General features: G+C 41.2%; 1 protein-coding gene across 2 annotated transcripts in view; it reads right to left on the reverse strand.

Moving 5' to 3' along the window:
* Positions 1–311: 311 nt before the first annotated feature.
* Positions 312–17816, reverse strand: part of lef1 (lymphoid enhancer-binding factor 1) — a 56039-nt gene continuing 38534 nt past the window's right edge. The window contains exons 7-9 of one of the 2 annotated variants that reach the window (XM_044113337.1): positions 16855–16903; positions 16292–16333; positions 312–1758 (exon numbers count right to left, since the gene is read on the reverse strand). In XM_044113337.1, the coding sequence (XP_043969272.1) occupies positions 16299–16333; positions 16855–16903 (84 nt within the window). In that variant the 3' untranslated portion in view covers positions 312–1758; positions 16292–16298. The remainder of the gene's footprint in view (positions 1759–16291; positions 16334–16854; positions 16904–17816) is intronic. The other variant, XM_044113336.1, reaches the window with a different exon arrangement.

The following is a 17816-nucleotide window of genomic DNA, read 5'->3' on the forward strand; positions in this document are numbered from 1 at the left end:
TTAATTCAATATGAGAATTGGCTAAGATGCCATTTGACTAAATGTAATGTTTGTTTGCTGTTCTGTTTTAATCCCAAAGCATTTTGCTAAATTCAAACAAACTGGACTAGATTACAGCGTCCAAGCACATTATTCCGCTTTTTTATATGTTTCTAAACAAAACTGGATAAAAAATGAAACTGTTAAAAAGTTAACATTTTTCGTGCATCACCAAATAAATGGTTAACATTTATGTAAATGGTTACATAAATGTTGACCAGAAGATGGAGCCGTTTCATCACAATTACACCAGATCAGATCCAAACACAACATTCAGATTTTTAATGTCTATCCTTTAATCAACCTTCAAATTTATACACAGTCTGTACATTAATGCTGTTTTTGTTGCTCTCCGTCTTCGAGCTTTAAAGCACGTTAAGGTTTCAGGTCTGTTCACCACACGACTCATCAGATGAGACAATGGTGCCTTTTTATTAAAAAAAAAGAACAAAAACATGTTGAAACAATTCAAATATGACTTCCTGGGAAGCAAAATGCTCCTCCAAGATAACAGTGACCCGAAATATTAAAATAATAATAATAAAAAAATTAATTTGTCAAGTAATACTAAAAATAGAGCATCAAAATAAAATAAAAAAAATGTTACAGAGATGGAATAAACAACATGGCTAAAAAGACCACACTATTAGCTACCAGAAAGAGAAAAGATAAAAAGGTCCATTGCAATAAAAGAAAGACTGTCAAGTGCTGGAGTAAATATATATATCTGCTTCATTTGTCGTGTTTCCGAGCAATAAAATCCTGATGTAGCCTGCAAAAATATCCAGAAAAATCCAACATATCCTGACAGTTTTTAAAAAGTACACATATCGAGCGTTTATGTTACATCCGAGCCGACCCCGAGGTCACCATTTGTTACAAATAGTATCAAAAGAAGCCGCAAGTTTCGATTTTCTGCAAGACGCTCCAACAAGAAAAATGGCTTTCTTGTGTCCAAAAGCTTATTTTCATATATACCACTATAAAAAAAACAAACGAAACAAAAATCACTAAAATATACACCGAGAAGATGAAACGAGATACAAAACCAAAAGCATTCAAAATAAAATTCAGTCTAAATAAAGCAAAGAGAGAGAAAGAGAGAGAGACAAATGATCCATTTTTTTTCTCCGCATCAACTTTGTCGGACGTTTGGTGAGACGAGATGAGATTCCTCCGTCTTCCTTAGTGCAGTCTGTCGAAACAACAAAAACAGAAACAGAGGCGTTTGGTCGGGTGGAACGGCCCCCAAAACGTTTCCAGTGAGAGGTCGGAGCGAGGGAGGGGCGAGCGAGGGCCTGATGGACTATACAAAAACGGACAGGTGACAAATAAGTTAGAATAAGTTAGTGCCGGTGGAGGAGGAGGAGGAAGAGGAGCAGGAGGAAGAGGAGGAGTCTGTGCTGCGGGTTTTCAGTGCAGAAGACAGACGGAGGGTTCGGTGCGACGGCGCTCCCGCTAAAAATCCTGATTGTCTCGTTCAGTTCAGTCTCCGGAGCGGAGGCGCCTTCAGGAGGCGAGGGAGGAGCTAAATCTGTCCCGGTGCGGCGGAGGTGAAGGTGAAAGGGCGGAGGAGGTGGAGGAGGCAGAGGGGGGGGGTTCCCGCTGAGAACCGGAGAGTTTTGGGTCTTCATGGAATCTAACAGGCCTCCATCTCAAGCAGAGGACCCGATGATGCTGCCTTCGCTTTGCACGTGGAAAAGCTGTTCCTCTTTCCTCCTGAGGGAAGAAAACAGAAACGCTGAAGGTCGGCGCCACAAACTGTCCCAGGAAATATTGAGACCATAAGGCCATTTTGAAACCATTTTCAACATATTAATGCAAGAACACATTCTCAGATAAAAAAACAAACAACTTCAATTTCTAAAGAACATTAACACCAGAAGTGGAAAATATTTTCAAAACAAACAAAGAAAACAATAATTAAAATGGATTATAAAGTCTCTGTAACCAACACTGGATAAAAAAAATAAAATAAAATAAAAATCAAGTCATTCAGCTCAGACAAGAAAACAGGAAAAGTGGCAGGAAGTGCAGATTAACTGCTTCATATTCATAAATGTTTTCAGTTTTTTCATATTTGCAGCTTCTTCAATGATATTAAAGATGCAGTATTATGTGTTGTCCAGGCATGTAGGGCCATTTTACAGCACAATGAAGTAACTATGTTACCTTCAGTTCTTATAAAAATGCTTCATATATGAAATTTGACATAAAATAAATTTCACTTTGTAATTTAATGTCTTGAAATTGGGCCTCTGTCTCTTTAAGAAACTCCTGCTCTTTTTGAGACTTCAGGAAGTCATCACAACATGGCTCCTCTATTAACCCTTTAAACGACGTTTCTACCAGCATTGCTCTGAGAAGCAGCTCCTAGAAAGAGCTCAGCTGATGTTCCACCAGGTGTTTGCTAATTGCTGTTGGCTAGTCTGAAGGAGCTGCATGGAGAAGGGCTGCTCTGTGAGGCAGAAGCTCTTAAATTTGGAAACTGCTGCTCTGAGGAGGAGCTTCGTCCTTGAAGGCGGGGCTAGGTCCAACCAGGTGTTTACCACAGCTGAATGGTTGCCATGGAGATTTTTCAAACATGCATGACAGAATCAAAGTCCAGGTGTGTTTGTGATGAGGGAATAAGATAACATGAGGAAAAGCTCAAAAACGTGATTTCACATGATACTGCGCTTTTGAAGTGGAGCCTCTGCAATAATGGTCATGATTATTGTAATTATTGAGATTAGTTGACTTATTGCTCATTACCAAAGACTCATCGGCAGTAAAACATTGCTCACGTTCCAGACAGACGCGTCAGGCTGAGCCGCCTCAACCCGCAGACGCTCACCGCCATCCTCATCCACTCCATCAATCAGCAGCTTGTTTCTTCCTTTTTTTTTTTGGTTCTCAGACATTCAGCTGACTGAACGGAGCGGCGAGCCACGCTCTGAACTCCAGAGGAGGTCAGAGGTCGGCGACAGGAAGTGGGCCGGCCCGGCTTTGATGACCCAGCTGGCAGCACTTCTCTGTTTCACCCGAGCAGCTTCTGGCTGACATTTCAGCTCCGGCTGCAGGTGGGCGAGCGGCGGGGAAACAGAAAAAAGAAATCGGGCTTTCTTCCCTCAATGCCCACATTATGCATTTTAACAGCAGAAATAAAAGGTGCAACCTCAAACGTAACTGGCCCTCTGACGGTTCCCAGTCCGTTCTTGGCAGCCTGGACTGGTTTTATAACTAATCCTCAGCTGTTAGGAGAGCAGTTCTCCCTTAATGTGAGAAAGGTTCTCATATTTTTTAACACCTCTTCTTCCTTGATCCTCCCTGAACTTTTATGGCTAAATTCACGCAGCAGGTTTTGATGTTCAGTTCAGATTTTTGGCTAAAATCAGATTTGTTTTTGTGTGTTTTGAATGGTTGTTTATACTAATTAAACACGACCACAATCAGATCTCAGAACGGTTTACGACTCCTAAAGCAACAAACATGAGCAGAAGAACGTTGACGTCACGCAGCATCGCTCCGTTTACAGAGGGACTGATGGACGCCGTCGTCTACGGATCGATTTTAAAGCTGTTGAGCAACGGGATAAAATCCTGAGACGAATTAAGCTAATAAAAAGAAAAAGAAAAAGAAAGACCGGCTAACAGCTAGGAGCTTCTGCAGAAGAGTGGTGGGGTTGGGATGTGATGCTTCACTGGCGCAAGCTTCTTTCAGAATTTCAGAATTATAACTTTAATAATTATAACTTTAACCGTTATTTACTTTGTCCATCTTATTCTGGTGCAGAATTATGAGGCTTGTCTCACGTCAAGGATGAAAAGGTCGGATAAAACATGACGGTTCAGACTGCAGACGCTTTGAAAAATATCGGATACGTATCCAATTTAGATCCACAAATGGAAGCAAATCGGATTTTATTTTCAGTGAAAAGATCGTAATGGATCTGTTCAAAGTGCTGTGCAGAGGTCAAACGTGGGTCACGTATGGGCAAAAAAAAGCTGGAATCAAACATGCAACTTTCCGATTGCAAGGCAACATCAGTTCTCTGTGAGCTCCCTCTGCTGGTCAGGCAAAGAGTTAGCACCACTATAGCCAAAGATGCTAAGTGAGCGCTGGAAGCTAGCTGTAGCCATTTCATCAGCATAGAAACAAACATCTTTACAAGAAAAAAACCTCTAAAAAGTGGAATAAAGGGAAAAATGTTTATGTTCAAATTCAAAAATACTCTATTGATTCCAAAGGGAAATTAAATAATATCATAACAAAATAGAAAAGTCTGAAAACTATCTAAAAAATCTGTTCAACTACACATCATCCACAACAAGAAGGAACAGAGATCCAGAAAAATGATTTTTCTCTCAGAAAGGCAGGAATGAAGTTTTGAAAAAGAAAAAATCTCAATGAAAGTCAGTTTTAAAGTTTTAAAAATTGGACCAATGCAATTAATAGCTCCTTCATTGGCAGACTGCTGCATCCGATGTGCACAAAGTAGAGTTATAGGAGATCCTTCCTCCCAGCTGTTAGACTCTATAACCATCACTGATCCCAACAAACTCAGTAAATGTTTACATCCCTGCTGAAGTTTTGGACAATTTCCTCTAAGAAAAGCAAATCCACAGCCAGTGAGCATGTTGGTCGTCTTGTGCAGAGCAGCTTTTGAAACAAAGCGTTTGATTCCCTCTGCATCAGAATAAACCAGTTATTTAACATGCCTGCACTCCAGCTCCGTTTAATCCGCTTTAATCAAACTCCAGTCCGTTTGTATAAAAAGTTCTGTTTGTTTGTGAATTCGTAATCTGATCTGCCTTCAAACCTCGGTCTCAGTTCGGTTAAAATCAACTCTGGTGTGCTTCAATATGTAAACGATAAGCGGACTAAAAACTGCTCCAATAGCAGGAAGTAGACTACAGCACAAGGCATTCTGGGTAAATACAACCCAAAGTCCATCGCTAGCAGGAGAAACGGTTTGTGGCGTTGTACCAACCACAAACAAAATCCTCCAACAGCTCAAATCCAACGCCGCTCCATTTTTTACAGGTCGAGAAGAAGACAGCTTCTTCTCATCAAGTCGTTTTCTTCAGTGGTTTTTGCTACAGCGCCCCCACAGGCGAGGAGGGGAACAGGTTTCTCAAAGGTTTTGTTTCATTTGACAAAGTGCAGCTTGAAAGCAAACCACGGCAGCTGGAAATGTAACGAATCAAATGAGTTTACCGGACTATCAGGTGTATAAACAGCCTTAGTTTCTTGACCTAAATCTGATCCAACACAAAGATCTGAAGCGTTATCCAAACTGGCCCCCCTTCCTCACTGGGAAGTTGTTTGTCAGCTGGTTCTTCTCCCCTCTGTGATCTGGGCCAACGTATCAGAGTTTGCTTCAGCTATTGACAAGCTATAAGGGAGAGTTATTTTAGACCAGAGCAGCATCAAATAGAATCTGTGATCAAAGTGGAGAGTTAGACAGAGGTGAGCAGACGCCTCCTGCGACTCAAACGATGTCTGAACGGTGAGGAGGAGCGGGGAAAAAGCAGCCATATTAGTTTGTTTCTCCCTTGTGGCAAAGGAGAGCAGTCAGCAGAGTCCTGCAACGTGAAGCCCTAAAACACACACGCAAACAGACTGCTTCCCCACAAGCGGATAAAAGGGAGCTGGACAGAGGAGCGCTGACCCCGGAGCTGAGCGCAGAAAGACAGGGAGAGAGATCTCCTGTCGCTTTTATTTACCTCCGCCGCCCTCCGTCTTTTCATCCCAGGATCTGAAGGCAGGCCCGCGCCCGGCCCTGCACCCCGTTTCCTGGGGAGCGTTTTTCCTTCCCCCACGGCAGACATGAAAAGCACCGACCTTCCTGCCTGGGGAAGAGTCCTGAGGCTCCGGGCCACTTCGTTTGAAAAGAAGAATTAAAAAAACAAGTGGCAGTGGTTTCAGCGCGGCTGGTTGGCTGCACACTGTAAAACGCAGCAAGTGTTGCCCAAAACAAATGATCCTGGATGATAAATTATCCCAGAAGTTTTCACGATAAACAATAATATTCTCAAAGATCAATAAACTTTAAACACTGGAACTGGAAGACATTTTAAATATCCCAGATAAATAAAATAAAAAAAACAACAAATAAAATTAATTCTGAAGTTTTTGTAAACAAAGTTCAAACCAAAGCACCAGATTTTACCAGTTTATTTTTGGTAGAAAGAGAAAAACAATAAATCCTTCCAATGGAAATCATTAAGCTTGTTTTAATTTATCACACGACTATTTCATTTGTTACAAAAGACCTAAAAATTGGACCCAAACCCATTTAAAACTTAAAAATGTTAGTTTGTTCAAGCTGCTCATCTTAAGTTTACACAACTCAACTAACTTGATCATTTTAAGCTGTAATGATAGAATAGTTCTCATAACTAGTGTAAAATCCAATCAATACTCCTTACTTGAAAACTTAAACTTCATTAGACAGACATAGACATTAACTCGTGTAATTATTCAATCTATGTTGGAATTACTTACATTCACTTCATTTTTTTAAACTTGAAACTTTATCTAGAAAGGAAACCATCTGATTTAAACTGTTCCTGCTGTTTATTTAATTCATCCAGTTTTCATATGAAAACTAAATGAATCTCAGCTTCATGTATGGAGTCTTAAAGAACCGGCGGGTTTTTAATTATTGCTGTCATAACTACTGCGCTGCACTGTTGAACTGTTGGCATTAATATATTTCTAGTGTTTGTTTTTGTAATTAAAACTCATTTTTCTGCCAAATAAGACAATGGTTTAATTAGTTGCTGCAATGCATTATGGGATACCTCACTGGCCAATCCCAACTGTCTGACAACATTTAAAACATTTTTATGTCTGAAGACCTTCAACTTCTTTAAATCAAAAGTTTATAAATTAAATCTACTTAATTTACTCAATTAAAGTCACCATAGTAACTCACTGTAACCTGAAAATCAAAACTCATGTTCTCTCCTCTTTCTCAGTTGGAAACAAGGCAATAATTTACAGTGCAGTCTGGGATTCAGGAGCAACTTGACCCTTCCTCACCTCCCTCCTCTTCCTCCGTCTGCATTAGAGCTGAAGAATGCTCGCTGGAATCCGGCTTTTTTTTCTTCTTCTTCTTCTTTTTGCAGGAAATGAAACGCTCCTCTGTTTGGAGGGAGAACGAAGCCTCGCCCCCTCTCCCCCCGTTGCCTTTACGCGACGGGCGGATGGAGGGATGGAGGGACGGGGGAAGGAAGGAGTCTCCCCCGGCGTTTGAAGTGTGGGAGGTTAAGATAACTGGCACAGCCTCGTGCCTCAATCGCTGCTTTCACCTCGCCGGCCAAATCAAAGCACCCACAGCTGCCCCCCCCCCCACCCACCCAGAGCGATGGGGTTTTTCTGTTTGGAGTCATCAAAAAGAAAAACACAGCCGACAAATTACTCTAAAAATAAGCCAAGTGCGGAGAGGTGCGAGGAGCAGAAGGTGCAGCGGAGACTTCATGCCTGAGAGGGCTTTCCACAAGTTTCAGCCCGGCTCTCGTTGCTTTGCATTTCACTTTCAAGTAATCCTCTAAAAACCACTTGATCATTAGTTCTTCAGGCTTTCTGAAGATCTTTCAAAGGTTTTCTGTGGACTTTGCTGCTGTTTTCGCTCCAAGGTTCCTAAAGTCTGGAAAAGTCTGAAAATTGATTCAACTTTCGTCCAAGTGTGGAAGTGTATCCATCTGTCTGTCCGTCCGCCAACCTTCCTGTCCATCCATCGGTTTATTCCCTCCATCCATATGCATCTGTCCGGTTTTACCGTTTCTAGTTTTAGTGATTTGACATCCAGCTCAAAGTGTTGCTGCATTTTGAAGCTTAGCCCTTTGAATAGAAACCTTCTGTTTTAAAACTGACCTGTAGGGGGCAGCAGCGCCCCGAGCTGCATCAGTAGAAGAACAGTAACCGCGAACTTAAAAGTGAGCTGCACTAACCCTAAAGCCCTAATCAATAATGTTACTTCCAGTAATGCTAAACCAACAAGGTATTTAGCAGATGCTAATGCTAAAACATTAGTTGCTTAATTAACAAGCCTAGTAGTTTGTCCATGTAAGTGTTGTATTTTTCTGTATATGTTATTTGTTTGTTGTATACTTCACTCATGCTCAATAAGCATTAGTTCTGCTAACAGTAAAGCGCTATGCCAACACGGTGTTTAGCAGAAGCTAATGCTAAAGCGCTATACCAACATGGTATTAAGCAGAAGCTAATGCTAAAGCGCTCTACCAACATGGTATTTAGCAGAAGCTAATGCTAAAGCGCTATACCAACATGGTATTTAGCAGAAGCTAATGCTAAAGCGCTATACCAACATGGTATTTAGCAGAAGCTAATGCTAAAGCGCTCTACCCACATGGTATTTATCAGAAGCTAATGCTAAAGCGCTAAATTCAATTGAAATTATATGTCTGCTTGAAAGACTAGAACCCTCAAGCACCAATTTGACAAATTAAAGTCTGCAGAGTAGTGAACGGGTGAACTGGTGGAACTGATCCAAAGTTAATCTTTTTACAGAATTATTAGGTAGCCAGAAGATTTTTCAATAAATTCAAGTGTTTTCACACTGTAGAGTTTGAGTCTAGGAAAATGTGTCGAAATCTTGACACACTTGGAAATATGTTCCTCCTCATTCCCTCCATTTGTCCTGAGAAACTTTCCCTCCAAATGTCAAAAACACAATCAACATGTTCCTAAACCTCGGCTGGACTTCCTGCTCGATTTCTAAACCACTGACGGTATTAAAAAACAAAAAAACAGAAAAACAACGGCTCTGCTTCCCCAAATGAAGTGCAGAAGAGGGAGAGACGTGAGGAAGGAGAGCTGATCACTGCAGGGTAGAGGAGGGTGAGGTCTGATTGTGGTTAGCAGCGGGGGAACGGGGCTGGTACAGTCACCAAAAACCCCAAACCTCAGGCATGCGTGGGCGAGACTCGCAGCGCAGCGAGGAGGGGCCAGGGGGGTCAGTGGGAGCCATCGCCCACATCTGAGGGAACGTCGCTGGGGGCCCGAGCAGCTGAAGTCTGGCCCCGTGCCCCCGCGCAGCTCCGTCTGAGAGGAGGCGGAGGGGGGCGGCGGCGCGATCAAAGAGCCGGCACAATGGCCGCCTCCTCTGCTGCGGTGGCGCTTCAAAGGGACGGGGCCGCCGCTCACATCCAGCACCGGGACAGAGGAGAGGGCAGGAAAACCTCAGCGGGGAAAATGAGGCAGAAAATGAGTGAAAGAAGAGCCGGGCTCAGGTTCTGCCTCCCCAAAAGCAAACAAACCCAAAACATCACAGAAACACAGAGAGGCTTCATCCTCTGATAAGGATCTGGTGGAGGGTCAAAACGCCTTTAAAACACGACTCTGTTTATACAACACCTTTCAGCACAGGGATACTCAAAGTGCTTCAGCAGTTTGATAAATTAAAACGATCTCAATAATTTCCATGATTTATCGGTTTTCTCTTCTCTCTCTTTAAATACCACAAACTGAATAAAGTCTTCAGTCTGGTGCTTTGGTCTCAGCTAGAAGGACAACTTGGGGCAAAACTTTATGTGAAGGAATGTGTGTCAGCATGACATCACAGCTGTCAGTAAAGGAGTCTTCATGAATGTTTAGGGCTGTTCCAAATGATGACACTTTTATTGGAAAGTTGCACTAAATGCTGCATTAAAATTATCATTATTTACTGAATAATCAGGACAACATATGAAGATTCCTCCATGTTTATGACAGGCGTTGTATCAGACTTATGAACACCCCTTCAGATACATTATTACCAAAAGTTGTTTACAGAAGATTCATAATTTATCTTGTCATTTCTGTTTTGCTAATTTAAAATGTTTTGTCCAGTTGCAATATTAAATTTTCATTAGAATTTAAAGTTTATTGATCTTTGAGAATATCTTCTTCCATTATTTATGCCAATACTATTCTATTACTTTAAAATAATCTCAAAATAAAAATATTATTGTTTATCACAATAACTGCTGGGATGATTTATCATCCAGCAAAATTTGGTCAGAGATACGAATCTTTCAGTGTATTTGATTTTTAGATTTACGATTCAATTCAGAAACAACTTTTCTGTTATGAGGCTGAAAACAGGAAAAGACAGTAGCCGTGTTTCCATTAATCACAAAACTGCACAATTTGACAGTCAGAAAATAAATTTGCTTAATGTTAACACGCTAACTCGGACAACAAACTCGTTTAGCACCTTTTAGATGAAATAATCTGCCAGTGGAACTTGAACTTTCAACAATCCTAAAGAATTATTAACTTAAACAAGCTGCTATATGTTGCTGAAAAGTTACATGTCAGTTACTTTTATCGTCCTTCAAGTGTACAAAGATATTTGCACTAGAAACTAAAGCAAAACTACTTGGTAAGACTTTGTGGCAATGCGGTGTGGTTTTTTCAGACCTGCTGGCGCTTAGCTCGGGTTGCTAGGTGACAGGCGGAACTCCTGCGGTTGCTAGGTGAGGGGCGGAACTCCTGCAGTTGCTAGGTGACAGGCGGAACTCCTGCGGTTGCTAGGTGACGGGCACTGCTTGTTGATTTGTGATTTTACGTTCAGAAAGTTTTTGAAACAGCTTATTTTCCAGACACCAGAAACATCAACTTAATGCTAAAAATCAGCCGGGTGATTTTTTAAGTGCTTGCACTCATTTTAGAACCCAAAAAAGCCCAAATAAAAGTAATGTTTTTAACTATTTGATGTAGTTCTAAGAGTGCTGTGTGGAAAAACCCCAAAGGGATTAATAAAGTCTCTGTCTATCTGTCTATAAGCTTGAGTTTAGAAGACTGCAGGAGTCCTGGAGAGTGTTAGACTGGGGAAACTGGGGAGGCAGAGAGGAAGCAGAAAAGACATGACAAAAAGCAACGCAGCCGGACCCTCAGAGTTCCTGCAGCTGGCCCAGCCTCGGCACAATGGGTCCGTGACTCAACCAAAACAACTCCTGCGCTCCAGTCTAAACAACCTCACCAGCCGGGTTCCCCCCCTCGGAGCGTCAAAAAGGGGCCGGGACGCAGTGGAGTGAGAGATCCTCTAACTTTAACTACACCAACGGAGTACTAAGAGGGGCGTTTTGCTCAACAGAGCGTGCTTTGTAAGAGGTGGGGGGAGGAACATTTCCGATTCCATTTCCTACCTCCAGAAACATTAGCCGAGGTGTTGCTCCGTTTAGAGTCCAAACTTCCCCCTCCTACATCCAGTTATTCCACATTCCAGCCAGTTTGGAAAGAAAACATCCTCTCGTTTTGCATTTGCTGTAAAAGTGGGTTTTTATCCTTTCCCAATTAGGTGGGGTCACTAATAAGGAAGGGTGTGGAGGCACTGGGCTGTGCCGCCGCAGCCCAGAGGCTCAGCGTCAGATTCAAACGGCAGACACCAAAAATCGCCTAATTGCAGCTGGAGAGTGTGTGTGTGCGTGTGTGTGTGTGTGTGCGCGTTGGGATGTGGTTCTGAGAGAAAAACGATGAGAGGAAACAAATAACAGGACAAAATTTGGCAACGGGGACCAGAGGACGAGTGGCTGAACTCTGGGATTTTCTGTTTTCTTTTGGCCCGTTTCTCTGAACACACGCTCGCCTCAGTCTTCCTCTTTTCTCATCAAAGACGTTTGACAGCTGACTTCTGGCTGCTCACATCAGACGACGGAGGGGAGGAGAGGAGAGGGGCCGCTGAAGCCAGAACAGCACTTTCATTATATTTTCCGGAGCAGGAAAACTGGCCGTTAATTGCAGAGGTTTTTTTCTTCTTTTTTTTTTTAAAGACATCCTGGATGTGACTGAAAACAAGTGAAGAATCATAGATCCGCACCGCAAAAACAATAAACTTTACCAAGTATTTTTGTCTAGTTTCTTACTCACTTGAAATATGTCAAAAGAACTAGGACAGGATTAGATACAGGGGCTTGATTTAAGCAAATAACTCCTTAATGTTAATACTAAAAACAACTAAAGCACTTGAAAAATGAATCAAACCACCAGAATGAAAAGTCATGAATCAGCAGGCACTGCACCGTTACCTAGCAACCCCAGCAGGTTTACTGGTGTATGAGCTGTGCAATGGCTGCTGGAAAAGTCACATTGCAAAAACACAAAAGTTTCTACTACACGTGCCTGAATACGTTTGGAATAAGATAAAACAAACACACAAACAACTTCAGCAAGATATCAGAGTTTACATTAAAAATTCATTAATACTGATTTAAAAAGTTATTGCAAGATTATTTCACTTATAACATGGGAAAATGTTATCAGTATTAAGGAATTATTTACTTAAAACCAGTTCCTGTATGTTTCTGAAATGTTACTTGTAAGTTAGTTTTGTCTTAATTCAAGTGTATTCAGATATCTACACTAGAAACTAGACAACAATACTTGGTAAGGGTTTGTGTTTTTGCAGTGCTTGGTGCTCTAAAAAGCCGGCTTTGTTAAGTGTGTGAGTGTGATAAAGTGAGCAGCAGCTGAAATGAGGGGGAAAGCCTGGAGGGCATGCAGATAACTATCGCAGAGGCTGTGAATCAGCGGCTGACTCAGACAAAAGGCTAACAGCGTGGAGGAACGGATTCCAGCGAGAGAAAAACAAGGTGACAGAGAAACCGGGTTGTCGTGAGAAAATGAAACGGCGAGGCATGAAAAACAGTCTGGAAGAGAAAAAACACAGCAGAGACCAGAAAACGTGGCGATATTCTCAAATATCAAGGAGTTTTCTTTCCAGCAGTCACATTTTTTCTAGTTCTAAAACGGGATTTAAATGGAAGAGGATTTAAAAAAAGAACAGATTCTGACTGTAAAAAGAAATTAATTAATTAAGAAATTAACTAACATCCTTCCTTCCTCAAGAAGGTTAGTTCTCCTTCAGGTACCAAGCTGCATTAAAGTCACATTTTGGTTAAAAAAATAGTCAAGATTCTAAGATTAAAGTGAGAATTATAAATATATAAATAAAGTAGGTAACACACTCAATCTATTCCTGAACGGGGAACATCTACTCTACATCTCCAACTCCCCACTGACTGCAATAGAAAACTTACTCAGAGCACAAAAAGAAAGGTTATTTACTTGTGCAGCCCTCATTTTAATGCCGCCCTGGGCAATTTCCAATACGTTCCACATCAGGTTTATAAGGTTGTTAAGACACGAAGGGTTTAGGAGCTGGAGAGAACGAGCAGCAATTTCTACACTTTTAAATGGAGACACGTTGATTGGAAAGAATAAGAATATCCTGTGGGTTATTTATGGTTATTAATGCAAGAAAAATTTAGAAATTAGAACATTATCCCAAATTATGAATCAAGGCACAGATCAGCAGCGATTATCTGAGTTATATTCAAATCAAAAGTGCATCAAGCTGCATGTTGATGCATTTATTTATTGAAAACAGTTCTTAGTTTTCATTTATGCTCTACACAGACAAACCACTTTTCTCCATTTTAATATTTTAAAGCACGCATTGTGCAAAATCTCCACTTTCAAGAACAAAAACTTTTAAAGTTCAAAGAAAAACCTTTGAAAAAAAAACCTCTACAAACTACTGATGAGAAGTCAAGATAACAAATTTGTCTGCAGGATAAATCCTCCCAGACGTTGTTTTGATAAATGATAATATTGTTTTCAAGTAATATATTGATAATAGCTTAATAATCCAAGAACGTATTCTCAACTATCAATAATCTTTAAATCGTAATGAACATTTAATACTGGAACCCAAAAACATTTTAAAGTTCAAAATAAAAAACAAAAACAACAAATGAAATAAAGTTCTTTATGAAAGGCTCCAGCTGAGACCACGACTCCAGACCCAAAACTTTTGTCATCCAGTTTTTGGTAGAAAGAGAGAAAATGATAAATTGAGTTTGTTTCAACTTATCAAATGATTTATTGGTTATTGAGACAGGCCTATTGATCAGGAGCAAAACAAAAAACTGTGGAAGTGGTTTTAAACACATTTCTCTAAAGTGCACATTTTTGTCTCAATGTTCTGACTGCAAAAGAGAAAGAAAGAAAATGTTGAAGAATCAATTAAAGTAACAACAACGTTTCTCCCCGACTGTTCAAACAGAGAAAGAGAGAGACAGATGGGACGGATGAAAAGAAACAGACAAACGAGTTCATTTAAAGTTGTTTTTGGCATCTATAGCAGGCGAACCTCAATCCAGCTCTCTGGGATCTGCATAAATTGAGGGCTTGTGGAGTTGTGGCAGTATCCTCGGTATTATGCATATTAGTTTAAGGCTGTCACTGAGAATCAGCCGGGGTGTCCATCCCGCCGCGGCTAGGCGCTGCTAATTATTGGATCAGAGATGAAGTGGCTTTTTTGCGCTTGCGCTGACGGCTCTTTGAAAACCGGCTGTTTATATAAAAAAGGGAGACAAAAGGAAAAAGAAGAGCGGCCTAATTTTGGGTTCATAGAGCGCCGTTGGGTCAACAATCGATCGAGCGGAAAACCTTTGAGTCGCTGGGCGGACTTGTCACGTCTGCCCGGATTTTTCTGGAAGCGGAATAACGGGATCCTCCGAGTGAGGAAAAATACTGCTGCCTTTGATACAAACCGAAACATCTGAATCTAAAGCTCCACGCAACTTTAGCGTGTTAAAAAAAAGGCTGTATGTGTTATGAGAGCTTTTCAAACACCCAGAGACCCAGAAGCCATGAAATCGTATTAAGCCGAAGCATCTCATTAAGGTTCTGCTTCATCCAACCTGTTCTGCTTTACAAAGGCAACATATGCAGCCCATATGGACACCAAGCCTCCACCAGCAGCAAAACAACATAATCCAGCTCCTGTCAGGAAGAGACGCACCGAGTGCAGCTTTCTGACCTGCCAGTCTGAGTTTGACCAAGATCTGGCTCAATTAAAACTAGACTGAGATCAGAATCAATACTTGGCTGCTAATTTTCCCTTTGATCAGCCCTAAAACTGATCACTGAAACTCAGAAATTCAATCTTTTTCTGATCAGTGAACTCACCATACCTAAAAATTACCATGTAGGGCTGAAACAATTAATCATGATGAATCGGTTCTTGAAATAATTCAGATATAAATTAATTGTTACAGACTCAAAAAAGGCAATTTGCTTAAGAACAACATGGACAGAGCAAGAATTAAGCAGAAACTGTATAAAAACTGAATTCACATTTTCTACCCAAGTTTTGAAACTTAAGATGGTCAGCTGGTCAGACTCCCTTGTCCAGCACTGGACTGTTCCAGTCTGACGTAAAGAACCAGAATTTCTTCGTGTCAGTAGGAAACGTCTCATCTAAACGGACAGAAGTCAAACGTGGAGAACCCCAAGGCTCCATCCTGGGACCCCTCCTATATAACATCTACATGCTCCCACTGGCTCAGGTTATAACAGGAAATCAGATTAGCTACGACAGCTACACAGATGATGCATCACGATGTCACCAGGAGACAATCTGACCTGAACCTTCAGAGCCACATAAAGACAGTTATAAAGCCGGCCTTCTGTCATTTGAAGAGCATTTCCATGCGTTTATCTTCAGTCACAATGATTCCTGCAACAGTATCTTCACAGTCCCACCTAAAAAAATCAAGCCTCCAGCTGCAGCTGATCCAGAACGCTGCTGCTGGCATTCTGACTAAAACCAGGAAGATGCAGAACATCACCCAGAGAATAGACCTTAAAATCTTTTTATAAATCACTGAATGGTTCAGGTCTGATTCTCCACAGAACAGCTGAAACACTGAGCTCCAATAAACCAAGGCTAAAGACCCACCAGCTTACTGATGCCTTTGATCCATAATGACTGGAGCACTGATCAATATATTTGATTAGGGTTATTTTTGATGATTCTCATGATGGCATTTGAGAACATGTGATGTTTTACCAGAATGACCAAACTCCCAAAGGTTCAGGCTACAAACCTTCACAGCTGATTACATTTTATACACTTCAACATGAATCTCTACAGAGAAAATTCGGTAAGCCAGAATGAATTATGCGCTTTGCAATGTTGCATTCACAGACAACTAAAAAATGCTTGAGAGTCAAATCTGGTCAAAACCTGTAAGGTTCAGACATTTTTTACACAACAGAACAGAAAACACACATGCAGGCATTCGACACCATTTGGGTTAGCATAGAGCGCTACACAATGGCCATGGTGAGGTTATGGTGGACCCGTTTAGGATTAGTCTGCGAGCACAAGCTCTCACGTCAGTGTTTAACAGATTAAAAAGGAAACTTGACAAAGATTAACCAGACAGGGAGGGCATAGAGGTGGTCTTACCATATTCTCAGATGTACGCCGTTTTCATTCTCTGGCCTGTACCTGCAGAAAATTGCATCTTTTTTAACAGTTTGTTGTTTTCCTTAGCGTAAATGGACGCTAACCGTCCAAGTGGACTTACACAGACCATGAAAATACTGACATTTAACCTAAGGTGTAATTCTCAGTGGATTACAGCTGCAGAGCTAAGAGGAGGGCTTGAAAAGCGCAGATAAACAAGGTCAGCAGAGAGACATACTGTGGTGCAGAAAAATAGTGCAAAGCCCAGAATCTGTAAATACTCCGAAGAAAAGGACAGACTAATCCCAAAGTAGGTGTAATATGTGGAGGCAGTGGCGGGATAAAGAATGAATGGATTAGGGGATGCTCAGGGTACAAAAAAACAAAAACAAGTCGGGTCAGAACACTTATGGGTGATGAATTTGGATCACTTTTGGCTCTACTTTCATTTGCATTTAGTCCCGTTTTTAATGGGAAATAATTATGCAGCAAAACACCATAGCAGATTATTAATCCCAAACTCCTAAATGCAAAAACCACACAGAAGCTGCAGCAGCACTCACCTGTGGCCGTTTCCTGCATCTTCTCCCTCTTCCGCTTCTTCTTCTTCCCCTAAAAATATACAGAGGAACGCATAAAGTGTGGCTCCAGCACTCACGCTCACTAGACCACTCGGATATCCTGCTGCTGACTGCCATGTTCACTCATCCCCTGCTGGGCAGCCGAGCAGCGAAACCCGGCCTCCGCACTCCACCGCAACCCGCAACCCTGAGAGGAACCGAGCAACCGAGCGCCGTCTGCTCAACACGCTGCAAAAACTAAACCTTCCCCGCTGTCATCGGTCCAGTTAGTGCAGAAATCTCAGCACAGCTTAAATAAGACCAAACTAACTTACAGGTAACTTCTGCAAGATATAGGAGCTGGTTTGACGTAAATAATTCTTTAATATTGATCTTTTTAAAAGTACTAGTTCCAGTGGCTGATTATGTCACTTATAACATTTTACATTTTTCCTTTGTTTTAAATGAAATAATCTGCCAGTGTAACTCGAACTTTTTCATCAATATTACAAATCTGACAAGCTACTTGTGAGTTCGTTTGGCCTCATTTCGACTCTACTAAGACAGCGTTTTCCAAAGTGGGCACTCAGAAAGTTAGTTATTAAAAAAGTTAATTTTTAACCAAATTTTCAATAGCATATATTTTTTAATCATAAAATCTGATCTGCTACTTATTATGAAATTTTTGTTAGACTAACTTATTGAAAGGTTATTTGTCGCGCTCGTCTTTCTGATAGCAGAGTTTCGATTGCAGTTTCCTGGATGATAGACGATCTTTAAGAAGCTCGAACTGCTGATTCACATTTTGGCCAATATAAACACTTTGGTCGCCCAAAATTAAGAAAATTGCGCCAATTTATCTGGTACACTCGTCCTTTCTGAATGGCTGCCAGTCAAATTTAAGCTGCTTTGCTCTTCAAGCTAGCGTAGGAAGCACCCATGGAAACGTTTGTGACAGAAAAGAG

This window comes from Gambusia affinis, linkage group LG04, assembly GCF_019740435.1.
Source record: "Gambusia affinis linkage group LG04, SWU_Gaff_1.0, whole genome shotgun sequence".
Classification (NCBI taxonomy): Eukaryota; Metazoa; Chordata; class Actinopteri; order Cyprinodontiformes; family Poeciliidae; genus Gambusia; species Gambusia affinis.